The sequence below is a fragment of the Apaloderma vittatum genome, unplaced genomic scaffold (genome assembly GCF_000703405.1).
Source record: "Apaloderma vittatum isolate BGI_N311 unplaced genomic scaffold, ASM70340v1 scaffold10267, whole genome shotgun sequence".
NCBI lineage: Eukaryota > Metazoa > Chordata > Aves > Trogoniformes > Trogonidae > Apaloderma > Apaloderma vittatum.
This window is the reverse complement of record NW_009727804.1, coordinates 14,354-26,478: the sequence shown is the minus strand read 5'-3', so window position 1 is coordinate 26,478 and position 12,125 is coordinate 14,354. Positions and strand designations below refer to the sequence as shown.

The 12,125-nt window shown below is 44.7% G+C and overlaps 1 protein-coding gene across 1 annotated transcript; it reads left to right on the top strand.

Annotated features, from left to right (window-relative positions):
- Positions 1-1,658: 1,658 nt before the first annotated feature.
- On the top strand, positions 1,659-11,892 carry ILDR1 (immunoglobulin-like domain containing receptor 1; the record flags this gene model as incomplete). The annotated part of the gene is made up of 7 exons (XM_009873819.1): positions 1,659-1,672; positions 2,581-2,765; positions 3,701-3,850; positions 4,577-4,696; positions 4,797-4,943; positions 9,211-9,342; positions 11,051-11,892. Coding segments are annotated over 7 exons (1,590 nt in total), but the record flags the coding sequence as incomplete, so codon positions are not given.
- Positions 11,893-12,125: the final 233 nt, after the last annotated feature.

Genomic DNA, 12,125 nt, shown 5'->3' with positions numbered 1-12,125 from the left:
CTCGGCAGCGCCAGCCTCTTTGTGGATGTGGTGTAGCCGGGGCACTCGTGTGCCTGCCAGGTGCACGCTTGTGTGGAGAACGAGCAAGAACGAGCTCGCCTCCATGTCCATGGGTGGCCTTCAGCAAGCAGCCTTCTCTGCCAAGCTTTGCAGGTTGCATGACAGCTTCTGATCTCCTGTAGGAAATATGACGGTTATTTTGCTTCTCGGATGCCTGTGTCTTTGCTAGTGATGTAGCTTTAAATACCAAAGTTCATTTTTTCACAGAGACCAGTAAAAGAAGCAAAAAAACATGGAGGTATGCTTGTTGATTGTCTTGCTTGAACCTTGTGTTCCTGTATGATGTTCTAGCTAAAACTTGTCTTTGCTGGCTCAGAAGGTTAATGTCTTCAATGCAAAATCATAGGCCTGAGGTAGCTGTAACTTACTAGGTTGTAAGTGTCCAGGTTTGTTCTTTCCAACCAGGATAAGTACAGCAGCATGCAGTGGAGTGATACAGTCTAAGTTTAGGAACCAGCCTTAACTTCACAACTTTTCAGATTTCTTGCAGGAGATTAATATGAAACATCAGATGTGCAAAGACATCCAACTGTCCTCCAGTGGGAACAGTAGGTTTTTAACCTTGTTAGAAAATAAGGAACTTCTCTTTCAACTCTGACTCTTTTATAGAAGAGAAGTGAAAGGATCCCTTTCTTAAAGAGGTTTCTGTAGAAAGCACACAGTGGTTCTGAGTATTCTTGCCAGAGAGCTGCTGCTGTAGGAAACTGATGGAAAATCTATTCTGTTTCCATGAGCCTTGACAGGTCAGAATGTATATGGGAATTTATTTGACTGACAATGAGGTCAAGGTTTTGCCAATTCGGAGGGGTTGGATTTTGGGTTGATTTCCTGTCATAGGATCCTGTGGATCAGCTATTTCACAATGAAAGCTGAAACGAGATGTGTTGAAGTACAGTGCTCTTAAATAAGAGCAGTTGTAACTACATGTCACCAGTCTGGACCTTGCTATGCTATGGTATTGTGAAAAATAGAGATCATTATTTTTGCTAGAGGTTTGCTAGTATTTCCATTTGTATATTTTATTTTTCAGAAAAGCCTTGGACTCGAATTTACCCTGGTCCTCAGTGTTTATTTGATATTTTTAAGGCAAATGAGTTTGCTCTGCCTGTGCTTTGAGTTTACTGACCAGGAGTCCATTTCTCACAAGAAACTAAGCAAGTACTGCATTGACAATATCGTACTGCAGAATAACTTGCTGAGGAAGCATTGCACTTCTGCAGCGTGTTTTCCACATGGTGGAAACTGGGTGAGCTTGTATTTGCTTGGAATGTACCATGGAGGTGCAGCTTAAGAGGACACTGAAAGCAGGATTCTTGTAGTTGTGTCCAGATGTTACTACATAGTCCCTTGTTCCCTTGCTTTCATCCTGAAAACATGGAGTAAAGGGAAAGTCTTTGAGGATGCAATAAAAATCAAGTGCTGGTTTGTGGAGACATTTTCAAGTGGTACCTTCCAAGCCTCCTTCCCTTCCCTTCCCTTCCCTTCCCTTCCCTTCCCTTCCCTTCCCTTCCCTTCCCTTCCCTTCCCTTCCCTTCCCTTCCCTTCCCTTCCCTTCCCTTCCCTTCCCTTCCCTTCCCTTCCCTTCCCTTCCCTCTTTCTTGCTGTTGTGCTCTGTCAAGAAGCAGCTAGCATAGCACTGCTACCCCTACCATGTTCTCCGGGGTATATTCCAGATAGGGCATCCCACATTTGTTCTGCACTGTTTGTATTCCCTTATCAAAAACAACTGGTGATAACTTTGCTATTGTTAATAACAAGCACAATTTACTGTATTATCGAAGTTTAAATAAGATAGAGATGTCTCTGGAGTGTGGCTAAAATAAACATAGCTTATGAGAAACTTTGTAAAACCTTCCTCAGTGGATGCAGCTGCTTGGATAGAAAATGCTGAGGAGATTGTTACAGATGAGTTCCAAACATAGGTATCAATAGATTCATTAAAAAGGAAAAAATATAATTAATATGTGCTGAAGCAGAGATAAACAGATTAAGTTTAACTGTGATGCTACAACCCAAAAGCTGTATTGTCTTAATCCTGGTCACGACTAGATAACATACGGATGATCGTCTTAGCAAGACCTTGCTAAAATTCGTTTGGTGTTTGTATGAATGGATGATGCCACAGACCTTTTCTGGTTAGGGTGACAAGCCAAGACAATCCCATCCTATGTGCTGCTGGGCCCGACAAATTATCTCCCTTGTCTTGGAGGGGCAGTTTTCCTCAGGCAGAAGAACACAGAGTGATATGCTACATAATGGCTACTAATAGTTGCTCTGGAGAAAATAATTCAGTCCATAATGCAGGCCAGTGCAGCTGGCTCAGCTGCCTTCTGTCAGGGAGAGATGAGACTCACATTCTGACCAGGATTTGTGGCTCTGCGTGGCTTCACCAGAGGGGCTGGTGAGGTCCGTAGGTGCAGGTCCTAGATGAGGCTGAGGGAGATGTATTTCATTTGTTGGTATGGTGCAGAGTGAAAGTTGTGATGTGAGGTCTGTTCCTGCAGGCTGACTGCCTTCTGTGTTCTTGTTTGCAGGTTGCCTCTCTCTCCTGGTGACAGTGCAGGATGTTGAACGTTACACCACCTTATTTGCCACTGTTATCCTCAAGTGCGACTATAGCACCTCAGCTCAGCTGCAGGACGTGCTGGTGACCTGGCGCTTCAAATCCTTCTGCAAAGACCCCATCTTTGACTACTATTCAGCCTGTAAGTGTCAGGCTTGTCTTTCAAGGAATACCTTTTCAAACGGGAAGGAAGGGGAAGGTAGACTTACTGGGTAATACAGGCTTTTCACCTCTTCCTGCCCACATACCAGGTCAGGTGATGGTATTTCACTGTGCTCCAAAGAAAAATACGGCATGTCGGTGATTTCCAGCCAGAGCAGTTCATTTGTCCTCCTTGGCATCAACTCAAAAAGCAGAGAGGCTCAGCCATGTTTGACACATGTAATCCTGGCAGCCCTCTCTTACACTTCAATGTGTTTGAAAGCAAGGACCCTGCAACAAGTGGACTTTACAATTCCGTGGGGGACCACATGGTTGGAGCTAAATACTTGTGACCAGGTGTTACTGATTTTAGTAGATGAAACACTTGCATTTTGGAGGGCAGAAAAACTTCTAAGTCATAACATTTAATACTGGTGGCACTGTGTGTGCAGCCTTAATTCAGGAGTGTTTAAGATGGTTCTTAAGATGCAAACTGCATCCTGGGGTGTATCAAACACAGTATAACCAGCCAGTCAAAATAGGTGATGATCCCACTGTATTTAGTGTTAGGGTGACCTCACCTTGAGTGTTGTGTGCAGTTCTGGGCTCCACAATTTAAGAAAGATGCTAAGGTACTTGAATGAGTCCAGAGGAGGGCAACAAAGCTGGTGAAAGGGCTGGAAGGAATGTCCTATGAGGAGTATCTCCTCTGCAACTCCTGCATTCTCAAAATCTCTGCCACTCCTGTAGCTTTACCTCTGTTTGCTTTTGAGTACTCCAAAGCAACTTATCCTTGCTGGTTTGAAGCCATGCATTGTATTACTAAACCAAAGCAAATGCACATGCATTCAGGACTCTCTCTGCTGCTCACAAGGGGATAGAAATTGGTCCTTTGAAATAACTTCTGGCATCTCATGTGATGATACGTGTTTGTAGCATACCAGGCTGGTTTAGCTCTTGGCCAGGACCCATCTGACAGCTGCAATGACAGCCAGCGAAAGGTGCGCCTTGTCATCCAGAGATATGGGCAGAAGGAGCCTGTGCTGGGTGTCGACTACCGGCAACGAAAGATCACCATTCAGAACCGTAAGTGACTTTACCTCAAAGGCAGGCAGGGAGCTCAGTAACCATCCAGTATCTGGGCCTACTAAGTGAAGAGAAGCATAAACATAGCATATGTCATCTGTAGCTTACATATTCTTTGAGGTGGCAATGGAATAAGAGCTTTGAAAGGCCCTGTCCCCAGCTAGCCTGAGGGTGTTGGAGGCACTACAAGCTAAGGATGAGCTGAGGATGCCTGAGCGTTATGCTGAAGAGCACAAAAGTAAGCTGAGGAGCCCAGAGGCTGAAAACCAGTTCTTCTGACGAGTACTGCATGATTGTCCAGGTGTATTATGTGCTACCTGCTGTTCCTGGAGCAATAGCTGTTACTCATTCCAGAAGAGTGATTGGGATGGCTGGCCTAACGGGGACATTGATCAGTGTTCCAAAGCCAGTAGAGTTGTCATTTAGCAGCAACAAGTATCTGTTAACATCTATGACCCAGCAGCCTGCTGGTTATTTCACTCCACACAGAACTAGTCCTGCTTCTAAGTAGCGTTACCTTCCAGCAAAACAAAGAAAAAAGGGACTGGCAGTCAATGCTACGTACAGGAGTTCTCAATGGACTCAAATGGGATTGTTTGAAGGTGATGGCTATGCTTGAGAAGAGGGGAGATGCAGTACAAGCAGAGGGCCCTCTGAGACTGAGGCCTGAAAGTAGTGTCTGTCAGTCTCAAATAGCCTGCTGACCTCTCAGTCCCTCTCTCACAGGGGCAGACCTTGTCATCAGTGAGGTCATGTGGTGGGATCACGGCATGTACTACTGCACTGTGGAAGCACCGGGAGATACCTCAGGGGATACGGACAAAGAAGTTAAGCTGATTGTTCTCCGTAAGTGCCTCTAAGATGTCTCTAGGAGTGGAGAGGTGCTTAGTAACGTGCTGTACCCAGGTATATCAGGATCCTCATTCTCTCTCTGTTCTTCCCGTAGACTGGCTCACAGTACTCCTCATCATTCTTGGTGGCCTCCTCCTCCTTCTGCTGATTGGAGTATGCTGGTGCCAGTGCTGTCCCCAGTATTGCTGCTGCCACATCCCATGTGTCTGCTGCCCAACCCGGTGCTGCTGTAATGAGGAAGGTGAGGTCCAAGCGAATGCACATCCATTGACAGCTTCTGTCAAGACAAAAGTTTGACGGGGTGCTTGCTGAGCTCTGCTTTCTCTCTCCAGTTCAGTCTCCATGTAGACCGTCATTTCTTTATCCAGTGTGACCTCTGTAACCAGCTTACCTTAGTTTAGAGGAGGGGAGCTAGGATACATGGAGCCCATCTTGCTCCTCTGTGTTCTGCTTTCAGAAGTTCCTCCTCATTTACACGATCAGTTCCCTTGTATGTGTAGCTCAGGACTTCTCTTTCCTATGTTGTGGTTCATCTGCCTGCAAGCAAATGCCTTGGTACTATCCAAGTGTGTTGCTCTGAGAGGTAATTATGTAAAAATAGGAATCTTCTATCTTCATATCATTTTCAGAGCTGCTTCTTCCCTAAGAAAAAGCTGTTGTTTGTTTTTCTTTGGGGAAGGAAGCAAGGACAAAGAAAGAAGAAAGATGATCTTTCTTGGTGGTCAACTGTACAAATGCATTCTAAGGTGTGGAGGGCCAAAAGAAACTTGGTTGTGTGTAATTTTTAGCAGTAATAAAGATGCTGCAGCCAGACCCTGTTCTCTTAGTAAGGCCGCCATTTGAATTTTGGCTGCTAAGGTCATATAAGCTCTGTTACGCTAACTGAGACTTAGTAGCAACACAAAGTGGAGTAGCCCCCCTGCAGTTTACATAATCTGACAGGAACAAAACACAACAAACATTTATTTATCACTAAGTGCACCACATTCTTCCCCACTTGCTACAAGGAGAGGATTTATGAAAAATGGTCTGTGTTTTTGGTTTCCCTTTACCTGCCAAAGAGCTATTTGGTATACCTTGGGTGTTAGTAAGCTGTGAGAGTTTTAGATTTAAGCTTAATTTGATTAGCCCTTGCAAAGAGTGAACAGAGCATCCCTGTTATTGCTAAAACCAAAACACTTACTGGGGGCTTTACAAGCTCTCAAGTAAAATGCGTGATGTTGAGGAGTCTATGGAAGTTTGGCAGAAAAATTAGTTTCTGTGAAGGGAGAGAGATGTGATGGATAAGATGAAAGACGTAACACCTCCAGACCTCCTAAGTCTCATCAAAAAAGGGATTCAGAGTGTGTCTGAGGTCTTTTTTGGTTTTCTGTGCTGTAGGACATGATAGCACACTCCAGACTGCTGCTGTCGTCTTTCCTGCCTCCTGTTTGGGATAGGTAGGGGGGATACTTGAGGAGTTCCCAAAACCTCTCCCTGCTTACAAGAGAAGGTACAGACAAGTCGAGCCTTCTTGACTGCCAGCTGGCTTCTGTGGCTGAAATTTCCGTTCCAGCTGCCCATCCTCTTTATCCACTTGCAAGGGATCATCGCACCTGCTCCCTTTTTCTAGTGCACCTTCACTTCAGCTTGCCTCTGTCTGACTTACAAATGAACTGGAGGCCTTAAAAACCACAAGAAGTTAGATACAGGGGCATCTTAACAATCAGTTCTGAGGAAGAACAGTTCCATAGAGCTGAAGAGAAGGCAGAAATCCTCAACTAAGTCTTGAGAATTACAGTGCGAGTCGTGTACGACTGTTTTCTTCCCAATTATTGGCCACTAGAGGGTAGCCTAGATCTGCTGAACAGTCATAGCTGTCGTTGAGGCAAGGCAATTCTGCGTGGAGTGAGGTCGTTAAAAAACATGATTTTGAGCCTAGTAATAAAAGAATTGCATTGTTTGAGTAATTCAGAATTGGTGTACAAAAATATTAAACATGCCCCATGAGCAAGCCAATTATATTTCCCATGGAAGGCTCTGAGAAAAGTCTACTAGAGTAAATATATATATGACCTCCTTCTGTTCCTGCTAGTTCTTTTAATACTGTGGATTTCTTCCACAAATGAATTGGTGTAAAATAGGATATACTTACACCTGGGTCTAACTAGATTGGAAAATATTTTTCTATAATAATTGGATAATTGGCCCAGTGGCTGCAAAGTCTGTCAAAGGTGAAGAACAACCTTTCTCAACAGGGAGTAAGTGGTGGAGACAACACAACATTCTACTGAAGTTTTATAGCAGGTATGAGTTTTGAAATGAGGGTGAATCTGACCTTCCTCAGGTAAATATGTTCACTTTTAAAAGAGATTTGTAACTTTACTTCCATTTTGCAAGTGGGGAACCAGAATGTGTGTCGGGTTCAAACTGGAAAGCAAAGTGTCTGGGGAAGGAAGAGAGGATGAAGGTAGTGAAGGAGGTCCGAGGGGATAATTCTGCATTTTTTCAGCTGTAGAGAGAGATGAGAGAATTACAGGGGCAGGGTGACTTTGGTCCTAGTGACTGTCTTCATACCCTGAGAGAAACCCTAAGTAGTTATGCCTACAGCTGTGAGGCCTTTCAGGCCTTGGGCAAAGACTGGTCAAATCCCAGGGATGTGCACTCAGCAGTCTCTTAAGACATTCTCAGGGTGATAACTGGAGGAACAGGAGAAGAAGAGATGAGGCCTTTCTCTTGTTTTTATCCCTTTTCATTCTTTTTTTCTCTTCCTCTGAGTTTGAAACCTAAACTGGAGGAAAATTCCTTGCTAAAAAAAAAAAAAAAGAAAATATAAGTTTGACATAGACTGCTTGAAAGCTGCTACCTCAGGCCACACAGCTTTGAAGAAAAATCAGAATAGTAAGATTAAAACCTCTGAAGTTTCCAGCTTTGTAGTTCTCTCTGGTTGGAGCCAGGCTGGGGAGGGGGTGGGAGTTTGGAGTGGAGAATGAAGTACAGCTGCATGAACGGAAGGATATGTTGAGAGGCATGGTCAGTCCTTGTTTTGCTTTAAGTGGTGCTCTGTATAAATTCAGTGAAACAACTAGATGAGGACAAGTTTAGTAACTGGAGTGCTACCTGAAGTGGAGAGCTCAGTCCCAAAGAGGGTGCGGTCTAAATGCTGCCTGCTGCAGGTGAGCCCAGGGGACAGAACTAACCTGAGCTTAGCTGTAGCCTGATTTCTTAAAGAAGCAACGCTTATTCAGTCAACCTGTCTGTCTATTCTCTGTCTCTTTTCCTCCAGTAGCTTTTAAATTCATCATCCAACTTCGGGTAGATTTAGCAGAGGGGTAAAAGCCTCAAAGGTGATGTTCCTATCTGTCTTCAAGAATGGTCTGTTCATGCCTGACCAGAGAATAGGCTGCAGTAAAAGCCTACCACTTCTGAAACTCCAGAGAAGCTGTATATGAGAAATTTTGCAAAGGCTCTGTTGCCGAAAAGTTTCATCCAATAGTGACAGACAAACTGTGCAGAGTCAGGCTGTGTAAGGTCTGGGGCTTGCAGAATTTACTTATTTGTAAACTTGAATTTTGATTGTCTGTGGTAGAAGGAGCAAGTTTCTGTAAGATATTTTTAGATATTGCCAAAAAAGAAGCAGCAATGAGTGGTGATTTTGAAGACAGTGATAGTGAGGTTGTCTGTGTAGAGGGAATGAGATGGAAGCACTGAAAAAAGTGAAGTCTAATTGGAGCCTGGCCCCGCAAGTGGGGATCTGGAGTTAGCAGTGGTGGAAAAACAGGGCGAGAGAGAATTCCACTGAGTTTGCTCTTTGGCACACTGCACATTGCTGTTGAGAACAGGAAATTTAGTTTGTTCACCAGTTTGACCACACTGTCCTAAGGGATCTAATTTTAGTAGTCATTCCGAAGTGAATTACAGAGACACACAACAAGAGTGGTTGGAAGACTAGAAAAGGAAGAAGCTGGACAGTGCATCTTTGAGTGCCCTATTTGTGGAACAGAGAGGAAATGATGCAATATGGTGTGGAAAACATTATCTGGAAAGAGCCTCCATGAAGGTGGCAAAAAAAAAAAGGTCTCATTTATCTATAAATCAAAGCCAAAAGGGGAAAGGACCAATGATGAACTGAAAGAGTTTCAAGAGAGAGAAAAGTATGGTATGTCTTGCTGTATGAAACATTACTTCCCACATTTCTGCAACCGTACTCGTGGACAGAGCAGGTAGATGTCTTGCATTTGGTTATGTATTATGTACATAGTGCCATTTGCTCCTCGTTGCTGGAACTGTATCCTGAATGTCGAGTTTTAACCCTTTTCTTCTGTTTTAGCTGTCTTTTTGAAGCTGTACCTCTTTGTGTTGGAATTCCCTGTGCTCGGTTTAATTTTGTCATAGGATGGGGAGAACTTTTCATTCTGTTTATTTCCTATATCTGATCACATCCAAAGGTTACAGTCAAGCAAAATGGTACGTGGTCTGCAAGCTGTACTCTCTGGATAGCTGCTGTAACCTTTCTTATCCTTTTACAGCACTGGAACGGCATCGGTTCATGAAGCAGGCTCAGGCACTTGCACCTTGGATGTCACCCAACATGTTCTACAGGGGTGGCGACAGGAACTCGCAGCTTTCCTCTTACCAGCTGAACCCTCTACTGCAACAAGGTGAGACCAGGGGCATCATTTCAAGGGGAAATTGGGATGACAAACAGGTAACTTTGCAGGGAGCTTCAGCGGTGAGGCTTTAGCCTCTCTACTACAAAAGAGAGAAGGATGTTCCTGGCATGACTGCATGTCCCAGCGTGACAGCTCTGCTACATCTGCAGCATACTATAAACTTGCCTGGCTGGATAAATACAGCCTATCCATCTTAAGTGTCTTGCTAGGCTCAGTGCTGGGTGAAGTAGTTTAATGCTAACTGTGGTATATCTGTGGTACTCCCCAGCGACTGCAGGGTAAATATACCCAGCTTATCTCACTTCGTGTGGTAGAGGGGGGTACTGTCTCTTTGTTCTGCTGTGCTGGTCACGGTCAACTCCTTATAGCCCAGATTGACAGGACAAGTGAGGTGCAATTTGTTTGAGTTCTTATCAAATGTCTAGTCTTCAAATGACCAAGGGCAAACTGCTTTCTGTGCAATAGATCCAGCCTGCATGCAGCAAAAAAAAAAAGAAGGACTCTTTAATGAACCAGGAAGAATTTTCCAGTTGTTCTGCCCCAAAATCATTTGTTTTAGTGGCATTTATGTGTAACTTTAATGGAAGAGGGAAGATGGAGTCTCTGAAGGCCTAGAGAAATAAGTAATAAAATAACTTACTACCAGTAATATTATTTATTCACCCAAGGGAAACAGAGAAATTCAACATAATGACTTCTCAAATAAATAGAACCTTTTTTTTTTTCTGAAATTAGCTGTTCATCCCTATATGACAGTCACAGATTTGCTCTGTGTCTGATGAGTCTTAACTGTTGTTTGCACACATCTTAAATGCTAAATTCAAGATCACAGAATGCTTGAATACATACTTTTTTACCCACTAGTTAATTCTACAGTTACCATTTTTCCTAGCCAGGGCACCAGTTTTCCTTAGGGAGATCTAGAGACCGAGCCACCAAGATTTAAGACAGAATACTCTGAATCTTCTCAAGGATGCTGGCAGAAAATGGGCAAGAAACTTCCTCAGACAGTTTCTTAGCCTGTGTTTTCACAGTCCTTGAATCTCCTGTGCTTAAGTTTTCCTTGAATTTCTTTCAGATCAGGTTTTTAGAGATGCTGGGTAGAAGGGACCTCTAAGGTCATCTAGTCCTACCTCTTGATTAACTGTGGCTTTGTGCACCCAAGTTTTGGAAACTTGCGAGGATAAAGATTCCGTGACTTCTTTGGGTAACTGTTCCAGAGCTGGACCAGTCTCCTAGTGAAGAAACTTCTCCATTTGCTACTTATATCTGTAAATATATATGTGTGTGCATATATGTGCGTATATGTAAAAATTTCTTCTTCTTATGCAGTATTGGTTCATATTTCTTCCAGTTCAACGAGATATAAGAGGAAACACTATGAACTTTCTCTGACTTTTTTAGAAAATCAAATTTGATATCAATGCTGTAGGTGTGCTGGATAACTTTGATTTCTTACCTCCATGCTGCGCAAAGCACAGATCATGCTGCAACTTACTAATTACTGCTCTTTGCACCTTACCTTGCGTGTTGTGGATGTGCTGGTTGTAGTGCTTGAGACTTGTACAGCTCTTGCAGTGGGGAGGAGTAGAAGAGGCTGTGAAAAGGGACTCAGGCCAGGATCATTTGAGCAGAAGGGCCCTCTCTTTATTGTTTCCCCTTGACTTGCTGCATTTTCCTGTGCTTTTGTCCTTAGATGTGTCTCAGCAAAACAGTGTTCCGCTGGTGCAGCCACAAGCTCAGCTTTTCCCTAACAAGGGTGTTTTAGACTATCTAGAGTCTGAAATCCAAAACATGAATGTGTCACAACTCCAGCCACCCTCTCACCAGCAGCATGGCATGCAGCCCAGCTTGCTGTCCTCCTTGGGCTCTGCGATCATGCGACCTCCTCTCACTGATCATGTCTCCTCCATCCATGGGAGCAGCAACTCCTCACGACTGCAGAGAGCTGCCCGCGCCCCCAGAACCTGGGATCCTGCAGCAGAGGACAGGAGGGAAAACCGGAGGTGGCCCTTGCCTTCCAGTGGAGATTCTCATTCCAGCTACAGTCAGGAGCCCTGGGACAGGCAGCGAGAGGACCATTCTCAGAGGCAGAGAGCAGGCGGCAACAATGGCAGGGCCCAGCACTCCAGACGGGATGTGTCACCTCCACGCCAGGCTGGGAGGGGCAAAAGCAGCAGCAGCAGCTCCAGTTTCTATCCAGAGGATACCAAGGAGCGCTCCAGCCACCATCGTGGCTGGAGACAGGAGCCCGCAGAGAGGCGAGACTACCAGCACCACACCAGGAGGAGCAATAACTCAGGTCAGCGGAGGCACAGCTACTCTCCCCCTTCTCGCCGGGGGTCGTGGAGCTCCTCAGAAGAGCAAGATCGTCTCCCAGCGACAAACCGCAGGCGGCGGCACCAGTCTCGGGAATGGCCAGAAGATAAGCCCCCCAGTTACCGTTCATTAGAAGTCATCCCAGGCCAGGAGAAGAAGCATAAAGGCAGCGCAGGGCCACGCTCGGTGAGTCAGCTGCTTTTTTGCTCTCCCATCTAAGGGAAGAGGTGGGATTTGGGGACTAAGAGTGAATATTTGTTACTTTCTGCAGCTTGTTGTCTTTCAAACAGAGGACAAAGATTGCATTGGGTGCTCTGCACAGCTTGGTTATGAAGAGGATTCTGAGTTCTCTGCCTTCAGACATGTGTCGAGTTGCTATAGTGTATTCGTGGGCAAAGTGAGCAGTAGAACAAAGTTGTTCCCCTATCATGTGGGTGACAAGTTATAGCCTC